Below are 21,581 nucleotides of genomic sequence, written 5' to 3' on the forward strand. Positions count from 1 at the left end.
GAACGCCCCTTGCTGGGCTGCATCGATATACTCCTGAAGCCTCGTGACTGGTATTCTCAGTTGCTCGTCCGTCCAAACGCACTTCCCTGATACAGGGTCCGAGGTTCCGCCAACCCCGAAGAACCAAGTCCGGCAACGGTCTGGCCACTTCAATGTCTCTGGTTCGACCCCTTTATCAAGTAGGTCATTCTCAGCCTTGGCCCACAACGGTCGGGCTTTGAGGTAGCCACCTGACCCCGTGCGATGCTGAAGCTTCTTCTTCGCAGCATTCTTCTTGTTTGTCACTGACATCTTCTTACTCTTGTCCGATGTCTTGTGGGCCACAAATGCGGACCAGTGATCTCTGATCTTCTCATACCGGCCGATGAATTCTGGTGTCTATTCTTTGTCGACAAATTTTTTCAGCTCATTCTTCCACCTCCTGAATAGTTCTGCCATCTTCTTAAGAGCATGAGACTTGATCAATTGCTCTTTAACTGGCTTCTCCGGATCCTCCTCTGGCGGTAGGGTGAAATCTGCCTTCAGCGCGGTCCAAAGATCATCTTTCTGCATATCGGAGACATAAGACACCTCAGGGTCTTCTTTAGCCGGCTTAAACTATTGGTGGATGCTGATCGGGATCTTGTCCCTAACAAGAACCCCGCACTGAGTAGCAAATGCATCCTTTGACCGAATGGGTTCAATCGGTTGGCCATCTCGCGCGATTTCTATGATCTCAAACCTTTCATCCGAGCGCAACTTTTTCTTCGGTCCTCGTCTCTTTACCGAACTTGTGCTCGATCCGGAGGGCTAGAAAAAAGAAGAAAGACGAGAGTTCATTAATATATGTGTACATACCAAAAACAATTAATGCATCAATTAGCTAGCTATAGTCAGCACATGCTTAATTAATATATATATATACCTGGCCGGACTCCGTTCGGTCACCGGAGCCATCATCACGGTGTCCTTCTTGCACCGGCATTGGGTCACCGGAGCCATCATGATCATGTCCTTCCTCCTCCATTGTTCGATCACCGTAATCTACTTCTTCACCCTGTTCTTCCAGACCATCGGTGTCGTTGAGAAATGAGAAGACGGCATCACTTCCGCGTACGATTATGTCCCCCAACATCGCTTCTGTTGCTTCGTCTTGGGGGTCCATAGTTTCTGCAAATTTTTACAACATGGCAATTATTATTCAAACATGACAGATGGATATATTAGTGGCAAACGTAGAACTAGCTAGCTAATCACAATCAGGAATCATATTAGTGGCCTCGACGCTGCTTCTCTAGGGTTTGGGGTGGCCTCAACCGGCAACGCTTCAAGGGTTTGGGGTGGCCTCGACAATGCTTCAAGGGTATGGGGTGGCCTCGACGACAACGCTCTTTTAACTTGGTAAATTTGGGTGGCCTGAGAGAGTTTGTCGGGTAGGGGCGCGGCGGGAGGGGGTAGGAGACCGACATCGTTTTTTTCTACGGTTTGGGTGTCCTCGAGAGTTTTGGTCGAGCGAGAGGGCCGGGGGGTGCTCCCGTGGTATAAGTTATCGGGGTCGAGAGGGGGTATATGTATCGACCGCCCATCATGTCGAAGTTATTTTGGAACGGAGTTCCCGATAAAAATTAAGAAGATGAAGTAGAAGATAAAAAAAGAGGAGCAGAAGAAAAAAAAGAGGAGAAGAAGAAGGAATAGAGGAGAAGAAGAAAAAATAGGACTCTATTTTTTCTTCTTCTCCTCTATTCCTTCTTTTTCTCAGCTATTCCTTCTTCTTCTCCTCTTTTTTTTCTTCTTCTTCCTCTTCTTATTCTTCCTTCTTCCTTTCTTCCTAGCTAGATATATAAAACTTTTCTCAAAAATGTTATCGGGGAGGGGGTATATCGACCTCCCCTCGTGTTGAAATTATCGGGGAGGGGGTATATCGACCCCCACCCCCCTCATCATGCATATATAGCTACCACATACATATATACATTGAAAAAAATTACATATATGCAACAAAAACATTAATACACATATGAACAAAAAAATACATATATGAACAAAAACATGCTCTGAACAAAAAATAATGTAATAAATCTAATAAGAAATTAATCTAATGAAAAAAATGCTCTGAACTTACATATAGCCACATACATACAAATATACATTATATATATGAACAAAAAAAATCTAATACAAAATAAAAACAGAGCCGGACCGGCGCGGTGGCTCACAGCGGGGGCGTCTGGCGATGGCGACGGCGGGGAAGGCGAGGGCGCCGGCGCGCAGGGGCGGGCCGCGGGAAGGGGCTCAGGCGCGGGGCAGGGGCGGCGCGGCGACGGCGTCGGAGGCAGGGGCGGCGTGGCGACGGCGTCGGAGGCAGGGCGATGACGGCGACGGCGACGAGGAGCAGCGCTCGGACGTCGGGCACGAACTGACGATGAAATTGTGAAATTTTCACAAGTACAACTTATATACCCAGAGCATTGGTTCCGGTTCGTGGCACAAACCGGGACCAATGCCACCTTTAGTCCCGGTTGGTGCCACCAACCGTGACCAAAGGTCAGTTTTCGGCAGCCCAAAGGGCGGGAAGCGGCGACCTTTGGTACCGGTTGGTGGCACCAACTGGGACTAAAGGGGGGGCATTGGTCCCGGTTGGTGTCACGAACCGGTACCAATGCACCCCTTTAGTACCGGTTGGTCGGACCAACCGGGACCAGAGCACCTGTGCTGCCTACGCCGCGGCCAAAACTTTAGTGCCACCTGGCTAGTTGAGAGAGCTCGAGAGTGGTTTATAAGCGCTGCTGCGCCAACCCTCTCAAGCTCCTCTCAACAGCAGGCTTTCGAGCCTAATTTGTAACGATGTGCTTGTGGGCCTAATGGGCCTCCTACGGGCCTGAATCCTGGCCCATGGTTGGGTTTCTAGTTGTATTCAGGCCGTGGTGGCCCAGTAGGTGGCACTTTTTCATATTTTTTTGTTGCTTTATTTATTTTATTTTATTTCTAATTACAACAAAAAATTTACTGCTCCTATTTTTATTTATTTTATTAAAGTTTATTTATTTTACTTCTATAAAGTTTATTTTGTTTCTACTTCTTTATTTTCTAAAAGTTTATTTTATTTTATTTTGTTTCTACTTATTTATTGTATTAAATTTTAATTTAATTTATTTTGTTTCTACTTATTTATTTTATTAAAGTTTATTTTGACCAGAAAATACTTCGATAATTTCAGTGGCATGAATTTTATATAATTTTAGTTTAAAAAATACTAGAGGTTTATAAAAGCTTTTTAGTTCATTCCTTTTGCTATTAGAGTTTTATAAAAGTTTTTTAGTTAATATTCTTTTTGCATGGTATCATCATTTCACCCACATAGCATGTGCAAGAAAGTAGAGAGGGTTACGGCAAAAACTGGATGCACTTCGTGTACAAAACGGACAATCTCTTTCGAAGTATCAAGGTTTCATACAGAAACTCATCTGTTACAAAGCGATTTCATTTTTTTTGAACTTATTTCAACTCCAGAGTTTTTCTGTGTTCAAAATGCACCATTCAAAGCCACATCGTCAATTTTCAACCCTTTCTGACTTCATTTGTTATTTTTCATGCATGTACTGATTATTTTGAGCTATAAGACCCTGAAATTGAAAAGCATTTCAAATGAACTCTGAAAAGGTTGAAAGTTGGCATGGTATCATCATTTAACCCACATAGCATGTGGAAGAAAGTATAAAGGGTTACGGCAAAAACTGGATGCACTTCGTGTACAAAACGAACAATCTCTTTCGAAGTATTAGGGTTTCATACGGAAACTCGTCTGTTACAAAGGGATTTCATTTTTTTTGAACTTATTTGAACTCCAGAGTTCTTCTGTGTTCAAAATGCACCATTCAAAGCCACATCATCAATTTTCAACCCTTTCTGACTTCATTTGTTATTTTTCATGCATTTACTGATTATTTTGAGCTATAAGACCCTGAAATTGAAAAGCATTTCAAATGAACTCTGAAAAAGTTGAAAGTTGGCATGGTATCATCATTTCACCCACATACCATGTGCAAGAAAGTACAGAGGGTTACGGCAAAAATTGGATGCACTTCGTGTACAAAACGGACAATCTCTTTCGAAGTATCAAGGTTTCATGCGGAAACTCATCTGTTACATAGGGATTTCATTTTTTTGAACTTATTTGAACTCCATAGTTTTTCTGTGCTCAAAATGCACCATTCAAAACCACATCATCAATTTTCAACCCTTTCTGACTTCATTTGTTATTTTTCATGCATTTACTGATTATTTTGAGCTATAAGACCATGAAATTGAAGGCAACATATAGCTCTCATGAATAGATAAGTGACCAAATTAATAGAAGTTCGTCATCACATTCTTGCCAAAGTACATACATAGTTCTCATTGAATAACATATAGCTCTCCAGAGCATCTAGTTAAACCATACATTGAAATTATTATAAACATTTCAATGCAATAACAAATGCGATCATAATCGCAACCAAGGTAACAATTGATCCAACTGCATAATGATACCAAGTCTCGGTATGAACGGCATATTTTCTAATCTTTCTAATCTTCAACCGCATTGCATCCATCTTGATCTTGTGATCATCGACGACATCCGCAACATGCAACTCCAATATCATCTTCTCCTCCTCAATTTTTTTTATTTTTTCCTTCAAGTAATTGTTTTCTTCTTCAACTAAATTTAACCTCTCGACAATAGGGTCGGTTGGAATTTCCGGTTCAACCACCTCCTAGATAAATAAAATCTATGTCACGTTGGTCGGCATAATTGTCATAAACAATAAATGAACCAAATAGTTATAAAAAGATAATATATACCACATCCGAATCATAGACAGGACGAGGGCCGACGGGAGCGGATACCAAAACCATCGCACTATATAATAACAAGGAATAATAAAAGTAAGAAAATTAGACAAGTATCTATCTGAAGTAAGAATTTTTTTTTTCTTTTAGAAAGAAGATAAGAACAAGAGGCTCACCACGGTGGTGCCGGCCATGAGATCGGCGCGGGCGATCGACGGCGGTGAAGACGGGGACGGGACGTGATGGACCGCTAAACCTAGACAAATCTCGGGGAAAATGGAGCTCGGAGGTCGAGTTTCGAGAGGAGAAAGATTAACTAGCGTGGCTCAGACATTTCATCGAACACCTCATGTGCATAGGAGGTGAGCTAGAGCACCCAAATGCCCTCCCCTCGCCGGCCAAAAAAAAACAGAGCACTGTGGAGTGCTCTGCCGTGGCGATGGGGTATATATAGGCAACTCATTTGTTCCGGTTCGTGGCTTTAACCGGGACTAAAGCTCCACCTTCTGTCCCGGTTCTAGCCACGAACCGGGACCAATGTATGTGGGCCAGGAGCGAGGCCCATTGGTCCCGGTTCCTGCCTAGAACTGGTACAAATGGGTCCATACGAACCGGGACCAATGCCCACGAGGCCCCGGCCGGCCCCCTGGGCTCACGAACCGGGACTAATGCACCCCATGGGTCCCGGTTCATGCAGAACCGGGACTAATGGGCTGGCCAGGCCCGAACGAAAGCCCTGTTTTCTACTAGTGAACCACCGCTGTCGGGAAACCCATGCACCCACGGAACAGAGCCTGGTGTGCCTCGTGTTCGTTCAGGGTCCTCAGGATTCCCGACGGCCTCTGTCAGCTCGTCCTTCTCTCTGTAGGGAGTGAACGTCCCTTCCTGCACTGCCTTGATTGCTGCCAGAAGCTTCTTGATGGGTATTGCAAGTTGCTCGTCCGTCCAAACACACTTCCCTGTTTCTGTGTCCAAAGTTCCCCCAATCCCAAAGAACCAAGTTGTTGAACGATCTGGCTAGTACAATGTCGCTGGTTGGACCCCTTTAGTAAGCAGGTCTTGCTCAGCTTTGTCCCACAACGGCCGGCCTTTGTAGTAGCCACCTGACCCCGTGTGATGGTGATACTTCTTCTTTGCAGCATTTTTCTTGTTTGTCAGTGATTTTTTCTTACCCTTCTCCGATTTCTTGTAGGCCACAAATGCGGGCCAGTGATCTCTTATCTTCTCATATCGACCGATGAATTCTGGAGTCTTCTCTTTGTCGACAAACTTTGTGTTCAACTCTTTTTTCCAGTTCTTGAATAGTTCTGCCATCTTCTTAACAGCAAACGCCTTGAACTTTCGCTCTATAATTGGGTTATTCGGCTCCTCCTCTGGCTGTAAGCTGAAAAGAAAAATTTGTCATCAGCGACGTTCAAAGATCATCTTTCTGTCTATCCTGGACATAAGAAACTTCAGGGTCGTCCTTATTCTTATTCCATTGTTGGATGCTTATCGAGACGTTGTCCCGACTAACAACTCCTCACTGATGTACAAATGCGTCATTGGTCCGCTTGGGAGCAATCGGTTGGCCATTTTGAGCGGATGCCATTTCACGAGCAATCTAAAAAAGTTCGGTCAGCCTGCTTCTTCTCATTCGCTTTTCTCTCCCTTTGGTCATCGTGCTTTTCTGGTGGAATATTAGACACATACGTGTTAGCTACTTGGCTTTGCAGGCTAACATTCAGTTTAAGTTGGCCGTGGGTTAATTATGGCTGGTTCCATCTAATGATCGCATCAGAATAACATTAATGTTTTTTTCATCTCATCACACACCTAATACACGACTTGCATGGTGACAAATGTCCAACATAGGGCTTACGAAATTTTATACATTCGCCACTAGCTTCTCAATCCCATTCTTGTAAAATCCATTGGCACTATATTGTTTCCTATTGTAAATATTCTATAAGTGAAGCAAGCCCCATTATATAAAAATCAGGACAAAACATAGATTGTGGCAATATTTCCTGACACAAATTGTTCGCATGACTTAAAGTATTTTAATGGAGATTTGTTGTTAAAGTGTGTTTCACCAAATCAGAGGATATGATGCATGATATTACATGACAGAAATTGACACATGACAAGACACGAGGGTGGTACAAAAACGTGTACCTTGTACTAGAAATTCTTCCTGTTTCAATTAGTCGGTTGTCCCACTTGCCAACAAAATAATGCAAGGAAGATAACATCTACTGTCTAGCTTGCATAGAGTAATATTGTTTGCTCACTTGTCATGTTGGTAAGCTAGCTTATTACTCGAGGTATGCCACTTTAGCTTGCCACCCGCGCACACTACATATGTAAATCAGTAACTAATTGACAGTTGATATTGGTTAGCAGTTAGCTAGGATGGCATGATCCATGTTTCATCAGTTATAACAACAGCCAACTTATTCACACCTGATTTATATATTACGTTGACAACAAATGGTACTGCAATGGTCGTGGTGAGTTAGGCGTGAAATAATTGCTCTTAACTTCTTTGCTCTCCAATTGGCAAAAATAACTACGTGAAGAGTGGTTAAAGACTTGAATGTGTCACAAGCGGTGGACAAGGGAAATAATTGCGATTGACATCTTTTGCCAGGAAACTAAGATCGACTTCACGATGACCAAGTAGCAGTCAACTACACTTTACACTCATTTTATGATCGAAGAGATCTGCACTATTGCACTTGGTTGAAAATTGAGAAATTTGACATAAATGTACCTCACCTTTGCAAAAAATATCATTAGGCAGAAATTGTCGTCCCAAATATTTGAACATATATATTTATACCAAATGATTTTGGGAACATCGAGGATCTACCATTGGAGATAAGGATGTCCTGTACCGAATGGCCTCCCTTCACCACATACCCTTATGATTGTACGTACTATCCGCAAGGTTTGGGCATAGCCATTTAAGAGTTAACCTGCATCCCAAACTAATTTCATACATAACTGTGTGGAATATGTATATGAAAACAACCATATTATAATTTGAGTTTTTAGTTCAATAGAAAACATACAACAAAATAACACAACTGATATTTCTATATATCAAAACATCACCCATTTGTACATATTGAGCAGGAATAACGCAGTTAACTCAAAAAAAATGAACACATACATGTTGACATAATGTACTCAACCAGGGGCGAAATCAGGCCTGGGGCAACTGGGGCTGTAGCCCCAGGCGTGGCCCAACTAGTACCTATACACATAGTAGCAAAATTTTCAGAACTTGTGATACACAGAAGCCCAGCCCCAGTCTTCACATTGACGTACAAGCCTTCAGCCCATTAGCCCAACTCTATCGATCGATCAGAACAGAGAACCAGTCGCGCACTAGACGACGGTTGACGCTTCGATCTGTGATCTGTAGCCTGATCGTTAGTCAATCAAGTCAAGAAAGAAAGAAAATTCCCCGCGTGATCGGCAATAGAGAAACCCTCGCCTCGCATCGCTCGAACGGAGCGCCCATGCCTTGGGCCGCCGCCGTCGTCAACACGCGATTCCCTGCTGCGCCGGCCGCCGGGTCCGGCGTCCTGACACCCGCCTCTTATTCTTCTCCATCTAGTCTAGATCTAAATTGCAGCGCAGGCACATAGACACCCAGGCCGACGCACACTGCCCAGGTAATATGTAGCCTATCTTCTAATTTTGTTTTCCCTATTTCCTTTATATTAGCCAAACTTACATTGGTGTGCTATATTGAGCGCGATGTATTTGCAAGCATTGATGATATTAAGATTATACAGTGCTATCAAAAAATGAGGAAACACAAGGGGGTACTACCTCGTGGTCTTCGTGTTAATGGTATAATATGTTCTCCTTTTTTTTTGCAAATTTCATACGAACAATTGACTTAGTCTATGTCAAGTGTCTTGATTTTAGATATGCGATTTTATGTTTGCAGATCCAAGTCCTTCTACTATTGCTGGTGAAAAATGCTGGCCTCGGATTAAGCAAGTCTTCACTAATTACGTACCAAACCATGTTCGCAACAATGCAATTTGTTAAACTATTTGTTTTAAGGAATTTCCTCTCATGATAATAATGAATTATTATTTCATTATAAATATGAATTTGTGGCATACTTCTAATGCACATTGGTGTGCGTGGGAGTATTTGACTTATATCTAGTTAGTTATTTTTTTTAGATAGTCAGTTAGATTTAGCCCTAGGCTTCCAGAAATCCTGGTTTCGCCTCTGTACTCAACTCATCGATTTGCATACGAGTAGTGATTTTCATAGGCGACAATATAGACATACAAACTCACACTAGTAGCACAGTAACGCACTCAACTCATTGGTTTTCAAAGGGAAGTAGACAATAGTAGTAAACCCCACATTAATTATGGTCCTTACAACCTCATTTAGAATTAAAATGAAGAGTAGTGTTTCCTCCCTCACCTCCATAGAGTGTTATTATCAGCAGAAACATAGTAGTGTTTCCTTCTTTGTGATCGCATTTGTCTTCTTCAGAACAACACACAGAGGATGGTCAATATTCAAGCAGGAGATTACACCTCCCTTCAAAAACTGTAGATCTGCTACATGAAAAGCTCTATATCATTAAAACATTGAAGTACAGAAGTTTCAAATATTTACATGCCGATAGAGTTGAGAGTGTAAAACGCTAATAAGGCTGTTTAGCATCAACCGAACTGAAATGGTTTCTTATGGGTGTACCTTACCAGTTTAGTTTTGGGACGGGAAATAAAATAAAGTGACACAATCATGTCTACGTGCCAAGAAACATGGAAAAGCGGGCATTTGAAGTATGTATTTGAAAAACAATGTATGCAGTAGAAAAATGGACGAATCGCATGCAAGCCTCTTAATATATCTAAGGTGGCGTGTACGCATGAGATTTCAGAGCTAATTAAGAGCAACTTGTCTCAGTTGATTGTGTCAGGTTAAGACTTAGGAGGTGTGGGCATAAATAATTAAGACCAACTTGCCTCGATCGGTTGTCGCAAGATAGTACTGCTATAAAGATGGGTCAGCATCGTCCATACAATTTGTTTAGCTGAGTGAAATTAGAGAGATGGAGGAATTGTCACTGTGGATTTCCCTATTTAATGGGAGAAGTCAATGTGGATTTCATGGCGATGAATAAGCATGTTTTGCTTTTTTTTAAAAAATATTGGCAATGTCGCAAAGCTTTATTAAGTTGTCAAAATGTTTACCCGGAGAAAAAGAAGATCGCCATCCTTGTTCATGGGCGCGGTTATGTGCCGCTCGATGCGACTCCTACTAGGGCTCGCCTGCAGGGAGCTAGTTTTGGGCGACTGAGTCGCCACCGAGCGTTTGCTGACGTCAAGTTGCTTTTTTGTGTGTTTGTTTATTTGTGTGTGTGTGTGTGTGCTTTCTTCCTTTTTTAATAACAATTTTGTTTTCCTAAATTTTGTTTTTATTTCCAAAATTCTAAATATATATATTATAAAACTTTATAAAAAAAATAATCTGTAATTTCAAAAATGTTAAATGTTTATAAAAATGTTTTTCAGGTACATGAAAAATGGACAACGTATATCAAAAAATAAATAAATGTTAATTACACGTCAAAAAATTAACAAATAAAAAAAATGGTTCGTATAATTAAAACAAGTGATTCCATACATTAAAAAACTTGTGCACAAGTTTCAAAAATATGTTCGAGGCATTGTTCAAAAAAATGATTGTACAATGTTAATCTTGCATTTGAAAAGTGTTTAACATATATAGAAAAAATGTCTCCGCCTTACACGAAAATTTACAAATTTGAATATAAATGTTACGGAAAATGTTAATCATATGTACGAAAAATGTCTAACATGTGTACAATTTTTTAAACCAGATATATGAAAAATGTGACAAATACAAAATGTCGCACATCTCAAAAAGAAATGTACTTGACATTTTTAAAAATGTTTATAAAAATGTGAAAAAATATATTTTTAATTCAATAAAAATGTTTCCTGCATTCACGAAATTTATTTTACCTTTGAAAAGATCTTCAGAACTTTCACAAATTTGTTTGTGACATTTTCAAAAAAATGTTTACATAGTGCAAAAAAATGTTTTTGTCGTTCAAAAATGATTCAACATGTATTGAGAAAAATAAATTCGAAACTTGTTTCTGTTTGATATGTATTTAAAAAATATTAGACGGGTATAAGGTAATGTCTTAAATATATACAAGAAATGTAGTACTTGTATGAAAACAAGTGTACATGTATTGCGAAAACAAAACAATGGAAAATTACAGAATAAATAAAAATAAATATGAAGATACCAAATAAACAAAGAAAACCCACAAAGAAAAAGAAAAGCAAAGTATAAAGAACAACAAAAAGAAAAAAGAGAACAACATAAAAGAGACAAAGAAAAGAAAAGCATAAAAGAAGAAGAATGGAGAAACAGAAAACTAGTGAAAAAGCCAAATAAAAACAAAAGAAAATGAAGAATGAAATGAAAAAGGGGGAAATACGGAGGGAGCGAACTCTACTGCTATCGCTACGAGCCATAACTATAAACAAACCTATAGGGACACAAGAATCAATCGAGTCCAATCTTCCAGCGCAGTTCTTCAGTGGCTCCCCTCCGCCGGCGACCTTGGTCGTCGATGGTGAGGGGGGGTCGCGAGTCCACACGTGTGGGTCATTTTTATTCCCTCGTAATCGAGGTTTTTAGACTGTTCATCGTCTTTGCTTCGGCGATGACGATGGCGGCGCTGAATGAAGATTCTTCGGATCCTTCGCTGATGAGGACATTGGTCCTATGGTTGGGGATGGATTTGGAAACCAGTATGTTCAAGCAAGGATAGTGTGGCGGTGGCGGCATCCTCGTGGTGGACCCGTGTCCTCGGGCTCCGCAGTTACGACGACGTTTGCTCCAGCGTCGGCACGGAGCTTGGGAGGTAGTCCAGGAGCGTATGCAGATTGCGGTCTGCATCGATGACATCTAGAAGAGGGAACGTCTACTGGGATCGTCGTTCGTGGATGGCATGTGTGGTTCCTCCTTAGGCATCTTAATCGTGTTGGGGTGGCAGATATAGAGTTTGATGGCGTGCCCGGGGTGTTGCTCCGGTCTAATACGTTCAACAGTAAGGGCCTCACTTTTGGCGAGCCACCTTCGAGGTCCGCAAAGCTGCATATCAGCAATGGAGCCGTGTCAAGCTCAGGTGAGGAGGTGATCTGTCCATCTTTTCTTCAGTGGCAGATGTGGTGGTGCCGGAGGCAGATGACGGGCGTTGGTGTCAAACTCAGACATGTTCTACTATCTTTCAGTTTTGTCATTTTGGTCCTTACGTGACTTATACTTTAATCTTTATCATATGAATGAAACACGTATTACCATGCTAGAAAAAAAACTTATACAGGCATCACTGTGCTACATAGTGGGCCAGCCTGCTCTTGTCGTCCATAAGCGCGGCATATAGCCCTAGTGCTTCACGAGAACTATTTCTCGCTTTAAGCGAGTCGAAAGCTTGCTCTCGCTGAAGCCTGTACAGTAACGGGATGGCCCATTTAGCGCATATATAGTAGTAATAAAAAGGAAGAAATAAGGCGAAAAAGAACACCCCAGGGTTGTTCGAACACAGATTCCTACGATGGGTGCTACTGTTTCTAGCCACTACGTCATGGTTGAGTTCACGTTAGAATAGCACATGCGGACCACTTGAGGGAGAATACCTGGTTTTTTCTGTTTTCTCCTTTTTTTTGGGTTTTTTGTTTGTCTCCTTATGTCTTCCCCGGTTTTCTCCCTTTTTTGTGTTTTTTATTTTCATTTTTTATGTTTGTATTCATTTTCACTCTACATTTTTGTATATGTCAAAAAAACTCTAATAAGTGATAAACATTTTTTGTATGCACGTTCAACATTGTCCGAACACTTATTCAACATTTTTTAAATATTTTTTCAACTTTTAATACTTAATCAAAAATTTTCAAATACTTGTTCAATATTTTCTAAAAAAGTTTTCTATATATTTTTAATACTTACTCAACAATTTTCAGATGGTTTAACATTTTTTAATATTATTCAACATTTTTTGTATGCACGTTCAACATTGTCCGAACACTTATTCAACATTTTTTAAAATTTTCAAATATTGTTTCAACATTTCTCAAATACTTGTACAACATTTTTAATACATATTCAAAATTTTCAAATACTTGTCAACATTTTTTAAATACTCGTTTAACATTTTTTAATACTTATTTAACATTTTTCAAATACTTGTTCAACATATTTGAAAATATGTTTTTAAGAGTGTTTTCTGTATGTGCGTGTGTGTGTGTGTGTATAATATTTTTAAACACAATTAAAAGTAAAAAGTTAAAGCAAAAAATGAGAACCAAAATAGAAGAAAAAACACAAAAACAGGCCTTTTCCTGCGCTCTGTTGGGCTGGCCCATCTGGGCTGCCCCCGGCGCGAGGAGTCCCATGTGCTCGCTTAAAGCGAGAAATAGGGGCCCCCTGGCGCTTGATCATGTGTGGCTTTCTCATAGCCAGACCAACTGTTGAGCTGTTGGGCCTAAGAGAAGCAGGCTTCCGAACGGGTTGTCCAGGTTGGGTTTGCGGCTCCCGGTGGCCCGCAGTAAACCAGCTGGACAAGCGGATGCCCTCTAACAAAAGGAAAGCTGGACAAGCGGATGCCCGCCAAACGTTCGATGTTGAGCTCTGGCGCCGGCGCCTGCGAAGACGAGGGCGACATCGTCGTCCGGAAGCTGGAGAGACCTACGCGCCCACCAGGTGTTCGACACAAGGCTCGACACGTTAGTGCAGTGCATGGCTCCAATTTCTACCTCAACCATGGCACGTCTCATGCGCACCCAGCCCCACCCAACATCATTAGTTGCCTAGGTTCCAGTGCACGCAGAGGCTGAGATGGTACCTCACGATTACACTTGTTGTGCACATTCATGCCCAAAAAAATGTTGAGTTTGGGGCAGGGACGTGCGGCCCCACGGATTATCCTCGGGATTAGGAGAGCTCCCGCAGAGCCCACGTCGTGCCCCTGCTTTTGTGAAGCATTTCCTTGGACGCCCTGTCCTGTGGGGAATCCGGAGTCTTGACTGATCATGATCTTGAAATGGCTGTACTAGGACAGGGAAATACAGGGATGCTGAATAGCTGAAGCCTGCGCCTATGCCATTTACACCCTCAGGTAAATGGACTTTGTGAAGATGAGAGCATCTTTCTGTCTATGGGCCGCAGATGCAAGAAAGCGGCTTGTTATATGTTGATTCAGTTTGTCTTTAGATATTCTATCATATCATGTTTTGCCTTACTTTTGTCGAGACCTTCATCGAAAGCCTAACACTTTATTATTATTTTCCCTGCAGAGAGGAGTACTACATAACTTTTCTACAGTAGTGCCAGCTAGCATATGCTGGTCAAGGTGTGATTGTTCAGGGGCAGCAGAAACACCACGATACGCTTCCTTGGGGAGTCCACCTCCAGACGCACTCCGAGTCTCTGAAGCCCTCACTCTTGCAGTGGTTGGCGCATGGCTGATCGTCACATTCGAGAGTAATATATGTCCTGCTTTGGATCGAGCAATTCTTAGCTTCAGACCCCGCACACACAAAAAGGAGACAAGGAGTGAAGGACATGATGCACCCATGACAACATCGGATAGATCATGTACACCGATTCATGAAGAAATTAACATCAAGCATGAGGTATGAACTTTACATCTGGCCAGTAACGACAGACATAGTAGCGCCCTTTATCGAAAAAGTAACGACAGAGACATAGTAGCTAGATCATGCATCGAGAAAGTGTCATGTTCTTTAGTTGAAAATTCCGGCAAGAGCTTACCAGGGATGTTCGAAAGGAGTGGCATGAGCAGCAGCAGGCATATGACCGGCACCTTGATGAAGACACCCATGTCTCTTGGGGTAATTATTCTTCTAAGGATGTCAGCCAGCCGGCAAATGAAAGAGTGTGAAGATAACCAAATGGATCATCACCTTATTTCGTCTTATTCACATGTCCATGGATGGTCAGACCTCGTAACAAAACGAATACACCATGGCGATAAGATGATGCAAAGACGATGCAATTCTATCTTCAGGATGCAACACTGGTATACACTCAAGAGACACTCTGAACGTCATAATAGCTTTTTTTTTTCTTGAATACGTATGAGTATGTGTATCATATATTAAAAAAGAGAACGGGGAAAGAGTCCCTTCACCCATGGTGTTACAACATATTTACAACCCACACCGCCGGTCCATGTCCACCAAAGACAAACTAAGTCTACTCTCTCACGTACACCTGCTCTGCTAACAGACCAAAGAAGGATTCAAAGCCCTTCTTGAGGATGTCTGCCTGTCTCCAATATCTGCCTTCCTTGCCGACAAAGGTGACTACCTGTAACTGCGATGGCGTGGCCCCAACAAAAACTATTGCATTTTGATGCTTCCACAACGTCCATAATGTAAGCACAAAGATAGCCCATACGTCTTTCACAAGATTCCCGACCCCGAGCCTAGTGATGCACCACTCACCGAGCTTGTCCTCAACCGATAGCGCCCAATCCGGTCTGCCTAGCGCCCGACTGATAGCCCATACCTCTCTGGCAAACACACGGTCCAGGAGGATGTGGTTTATCGATTCCTCCCTTTGATCACAGAACGATAAGAATCCTGATGCGGGAGCTCCTCCTTGCCAGTCTGCCGGGTGTCCAACAACAATTCCGTAGCGCAAGCCGAGTGTAGAAACGACACCGGAGGGGTGCCTTTGACTTCCATGTGAAATCTACCACTAGGATCACCTCCCGGCTCCAAAACATCTGCCAAAAGTGCAGAGAACTCGCCATCTTGCTCCCAGGACCACACCACTTTAACAGTTAAACCATCATGTAACCGTCGTTGGGAACGTCATAAGTCTGCCCATAGTGGGAGTAAGTTCAGTAGTAACATAAGGTCCAACTCAGCAAATTTGCTTATGTGGCAATGATTTAATGAGGAAAGAGATAATTTGAGTAATATAGCTAGTTACTCATACTATGAGTAATATCATATATCAAGATAAGATGAGTCTACAACCTAATAAATGAAGTGTTATATGACATCACACATATGTTACTCCCTACTATAGAGATAGTAACATATGCATGTTACTACTAGTCTAATTTACTACCCTTATGGGTAGTCTAAGAGATACGGAGCATTTATTTTACTCATTTACTAGCGGGTGCACCTGCACATTCACGTGTATAGAATTGGATATATCTTTAGAATAAATAGAAGAACAAATAATTTAATATCGCTACGGCGTTTATAAGAGGTCCGCTGGTAAAAAGCGTAGCCCGCTATAGAGTTAACAGAGATTGCTAATACTATATGGTCGTGTAGGAACCACTTGACAATGCTTTGTCAGGAGTGCGTTAGACTAATGGCGCCACTTCCCCATAAGCGCTGACGAGAATTACTTTCAGATCTCGTTTGATCCATCGCCTGTTTGACTAGCCCGCTCCTTGGCCTGTTTGACTAGATAGCTTGGCGTTCCTCAGATCTCGTTGGATCCATCGATTCCATTTCATCACCGGCCGGTCGATCCTGTCGCCGATCGAGGTAAGCATGTATCTAATCACAGCTTAATTAGTATCTTAGTGATTGACCTTCGTTTCTTGAGATGGGGGCTGTGCCTGCATCGGTGAGCAGATCCCACGCTCTACTGCATCATGCACCATGTTGCATAAATGTTCTGATCTCATCTTAATGCGATGCTTGAGAGAAGAGGCGTGCCGCTGGATCCGATGGACACGGGCACTGGTAGCGTTCATTCAACGGCGCACCTATCACTTCAGTTCGGCACGCGCTCGACGGTGGGCCTCGCTCACCGCCGCCGGCAACATCGATCCCCGCCGCGGCAGTAGTCCCTGCCAGCGAGTTGCGTGTGCACGTCCGTTGCAGCACCAGGAGATCGATGCGCCTATCAGTAGGCGTCCTCAATCTCTACACAAGCGGATGCCCACCAGGTGTTCGATGTTGGGCTCCAGCGCTGACGGCTGTGAAGACGACGACGTAACCACGTCACGGCATCCTTTGGCCGTGTGCCACACCGCCCCAGTCCCTACTCTGCACTGCAGGCTGCAGCCCTTCGCCGTCCTCAAGCTTGAGACACCCGCGTGCCCGCCAGGTGCTCGATAAAAGGCTCCACCGACGCGTGGCCCCGAGGATCAATGCGAGCCTTGTAGCTAGCTTTGGTCTTTCTATGCTAGCTCCTAGTTGTAGCTTCCTGATTCTTTTCATTCCTTATTGACCGTTTCAAGATTTGATAGTTTGATGGTTGTGTGCATAATATGGGTGCTGCAAAGACTAAGAAAACTTCTCTTCCGTAATCTAAATAAATACTCTATTTTGTGGTTTGCAGTGATTGCAAATGGATCTCGAAGCTAATAGTAGACACAGCATCCTGGAGCAGATGCTGATTGATGAAAGCGCAGAGCCGACGGACCTGCCATTGTCACTGCTAGAAGACATCACAGATCGTTTCTCTCCCAATCACGAAATTGGCAGAGGTGGATTCGCGGTGGTTTATAAGGTACGGGCGCAATTCAAAAGGAGATTCCTTGATACTAGCCATAGTCCATCTAAAAAAATACCACACTGCATGACGCCGGCAATGTATGGTGTGCCCACAGGGAATGGTCGGACAAGGGACTGTTGCTGTCAAGAGGCTCACCGAAACTCTCGAGATTGTCCACGAGAATAAATTCCATAAAGAGGTTGAATGCTTGATGAAGGCCAAGCATGAGAATATAGTACGTTTTCTGGGATATTGTGCCGAGGCACGTGGAAAAGCTGCAAGCTACGAGGGAAACTTTGTCATAGCAGATACACGGAATAGGTTGCTCTGTTTTGAGTATTTACCCAATGGGAGTCTCGAAAAGTACATCACCAGTAAGATCATAAGATATCCCTATCATTATTTTTTTCTATTTAACTCCTGTCAAAATAATAGTCATATATTAGTTTTAAATTACAGCCTCCATATAATTATGTAAAAGGAATACAAAACTCTGCCCTTCCTTGCACAGATGCGTCTATTGGACTTGAATGGAAAGAGCGCTTTCGAATAATAAAAGGAATATGCAAAGGTTTACACTATCTCCATATGAACCGTATTCTTCATTTGGACCTCAAGCCAGCGAACATATTGCTAGACGGTCACATGATTCCTAAAATTGCTGATTTTGGTCTCTCAAGGTGTCTTGGGGAAGAGAAAACCCATGGTACTACTAAGCACCTATCTGGAACACCGTAAGACATCCTCATACAAACTCTTCTTATTTGATAGGTGTAACTTACTTTGTATTATATTTGGAAAATAATTCATTGATTGGACAATTAAAATCTTGTCTCAGGGGTTATTTGGCTCCAGAGTTCTACAATGGAAAGTTCACATTCGCATCAGACATATATAGCCTTGGTGTCGTAATCATGGAGATACTAACAGGAGCAAAGGGATATTCTGAAGACGAGAACGTAAGAATAATCAGTGTTTGATCTAAGTTAATGTATAACTATAAAAAAAAATTAGAACAGCCCTCAGCATTTCATTCCATAGATGAGACATTAAGTCTGATTGAAAAGGCTCAACCAGACAACCAATGACCAGTTCATACACAATATCTAGGTTATCAATGGAGAGAGCATAGCATGTGCTGCTTTATTATCCTCTCTCCTCACAAAACTAAGGCAAAACATAATCCATCATCTGCCTAATAATGATCTGATAGCACCAGACCTCTGCTTTTGCTCATTGTGTCATGTACTCCGTTTGTTTCATAATTTAGTGCGTATAGATTTTTTTAAAGTCAAAATTTGCAAACTTTGATCAAGTTTATAGAGAAAATTATTTATATCTATATAATATCAAATATATAAAATATGAAACTACATCTTATGATGAATAATTGAATATAATTATATATGTTTGGTATTCTAAATGTAAATGTTTTCCTCCACAAACTTGGTCAAAGTTTGTGAGATTTGACTTTTCAAAAAATCTATTAACTACATTATGGAACGGAGGGAGTATAAAATAGACTGGCACTCAGTCTCCAGCTAAACACAAGTCCAGCCTCTTGAGAGCATTAGGGGCACTGCATCCCCAACACACCAACATTTCCACCGTACTCGGGTTACTAAAATGACCATATCTTCGGCATTCAGCGGCAACGAAATTAGTGGGGACTTGTCTCGCACGACATCTGCCTCTTCTGCAAACCCCTCCCACTGGCTCACCACCCCATCTGTATTCAGTTTGAGCCAGCTCCGAGCCGGTTGCTTCCATTTCTCAGTCGCTGTTAATAGTTACGTGAACTATCTTAGCAAACTACAATTTCTTATTTTCTTGTACATTTTGCATGTGTGCTCATTTGTGAAAACCACCTCCTGGTGAGATAATGAGTTGTGGGGGCATAACTTGACCCACAAGGATTAAAATTCTCCTGGTGAGATAATGAGTTGTGGGGGCATAACTTGACACAGCATACACATGGTTGTGCTAATTTATCACTATAAACTTTCTAAGATTCACACGGTAAATCATTGGTCTCTGGGAGATGTAGATATGTGTTCTAAAGGTGTGTCTATTCGTCCACCATGAAATATAAAAATATGCCTATTACATAGTTCTTGGAGCACGTAGTTATACCTTCTTATATAACGGGTGTTATGTTGAACATACCTTCTAATATAACGCGAACTCGATGAGAAAAGAATCATCATCATGTCACTCAGTTTTGCTACGTTTTGTTTCCCTGTACACAGAAGCAATATATACAGAAACTGTATTAAAATATATGGATTGAACTGTTCAATATTTTTTCATTGTTAAAAAAGATGGATTGAATTAACTAGCTCAGATTGGGAAAATCATTTCATGCCATATTTTTGTACGGTTTAAACATCTATTTTCTTCTCTACTTTCCGTAATCATATATATCATTAGATCTTTCTGTATAAAAGTTAACTTATTTTGTAGGTGGCTGCAAGTTGGATGAATAGATTGGATGGGAAGATGCAGTTGGAACAATTAAAAGTATGCACTAAGATAGGGATAGAGTGCATGGAATCAGACCCAAAGAGAAGACCATTTGCATGGTGTATTGTAAATATGATTGATAAAACGGCAAGTGCTGATGAAACTAACATGACTAGTTCATTAGATGAGCGGCAGGTATGTTTATTAAATGAACAGTCTGATCAAGAAAGAATCGGAAAGCTCGCTGATACCATCAGCCATGAGGATATCAAGGAGCGCCCTGAAATTGAAGTTGCTGCAGGATCTCTTGGAAGTGATCATTCCCAGGAAGGCCAAGAAAACACAGATCATTGGTCATCATGCGATCTAAGTACAGAGCGAAAGGATAACATCCAAGGAACAAGCATTTCCAACTCTAACTCTATTGTTCTGGACAAGTTGAGCATCTTAAAAATCTTCAACTGGGGTGGACACAGAAATTTCGTGAGGAATGGAGGTCGACAACTAAAGAATTCTAGGGGCCTTAGGATTTTCACAAAGGGGGAAATAAAGAAAATCACAATGAATAATTCAGTGGTGCATGGTGAAGGAACATTTAGTAGGACCTACAAAGGAATTCTTCCTGACTTTACCATGGTGGCAGTTAGCACCATTATGGCCGGACATTATTTTTTAGCGGATGACTTCGTCAAGAGTGTGGAGATCCAGACACAGTTGATCCACAAGAACATTCTCAAGCTCCTCGGTTACTGCCTGGAAAAAGATGCTCCAATATTGGTACATGAGTTTGCTGCTAAGGGGAGCCTCAAGGATATTCTATGTGACTATGAAAATCAAATCCTCCCGCTAGACTTGCGTTTGGACATTGCAATTGGGTCTGCAGAAGGGTTAAGATACATACACTCTACAGGCATACGGCATGGTAATGTTAAACCGGATACCATACTTCTCGATGAAATGTTTACACCAAAAATCTCGGACTTTGAGTTATCGGAGTTAGTTAATACGGATGGATATATCTGCACCACGGCAGTGGGAACCATCCTTTATATGGACCCAATGATCATGAAAGATGGTATTGTAAAACTAACGCAAAAGAACGATGTCTACAGCTTCGGAGTAGTTCTCTTGGAACTCATTACCAGGATGGAAATCGACACCCACAAATTTTGCGAGATAGAAAGTGGTAGGAGAGCAATGTTTGACAAGGACATTGCAGTTGAAGAAGACATCCCCGTCCTTGAAGAAATCGGGAAGCTGGCGTTTGAGTGCCTCAAAGGAGAAGTACAACGGCCAGATATGACAGAGGTGACAAAACGACTTATGATGCTTAAAAGAGATAGAATACTTAGAAAGGCACGCAAGACAAATTAGCCCTCAACACTTTTGTGTGGTAACTTATACTGTATATTTCTATTATCCGGCCAATGTGTTCTGCTCTTTGTATGGCACTGTATCTGTGAATAATATGTAAGGTCGGCAGTGTTAGGGGAAAAGCACATCTCGGTGTGGTGACCAGCGTGTGTGGCACGTGCCTTCGTGTGCTGGGCGTGCCCGTGACCGCGGTGTGCGTTGTGTGCGTGTGTGGCGATCTGTGTGAGCGGGCCGCGGCGTTCTTTTGGTGGCAGGCCCGCGTCGTGCGCGATTTGGGTGCAGGGGAAGCGTGGCCGAGCCAGGCGGATCATGCGCGTGCAATGGAGCGGCAGGGCGAGGTGCACAGCGCATGTGTGAGCATGCGTATAAAA

At 42.1% G+C, this 21,581-nt stretch overlaps 1 protein-coding gene across 1 annotated transcript; it reads left to right on the forward strand.

Annotated features, from left to right (window-relative positions):
* The first annotated feature begins 16,211 nt into the window (after nucleotides 1-16,211).
* LOC109742488 (uncharacterized) lies at nucleotides 16,212-21,351 on the forward strand. Its single transcript, XM_020301579.3, has 6 exons — nucleotides 16,212-16,415; nucleotides 17,218-17,388; nucleotides 17,489-17,747; nucleotides 17,885-18,107; nucleotides 18,212-18,332; nucleotides 19,837-21,351. Exons 2-6 carry the CDS (start codon nucleotides 17,227-17,229, stop codon nucleotides 21,208-21,210), a joined length of 2,139 nt encoding a protein of 712 aa, XP_020157168.1. The 5' UTR covers nucleotides 16,212-16,415; nucleotides 17,218-17,226; the 3' UTR covers nucleotides 21,211-21,351.
* Nucleotides 21,352-21,581: the final 230 nt, after the last annotated feature.

This window comes from Aegilops tauschii, chromosome 1, assembly GCF_002575655.3.
Source record: "Aegilops tauschii subsp. strangulata cultivar AL8/78 chromosome 1, Aet v6.0, whole genome shotgun sequence".
In the NCBI taxonomy this organism is placed as follows: Eukaryota; Viridiplantae; Streptophyta; class Magnoliopsida; order Poales; family Poaceae; genus Aegilops; species Aegilops tauschii.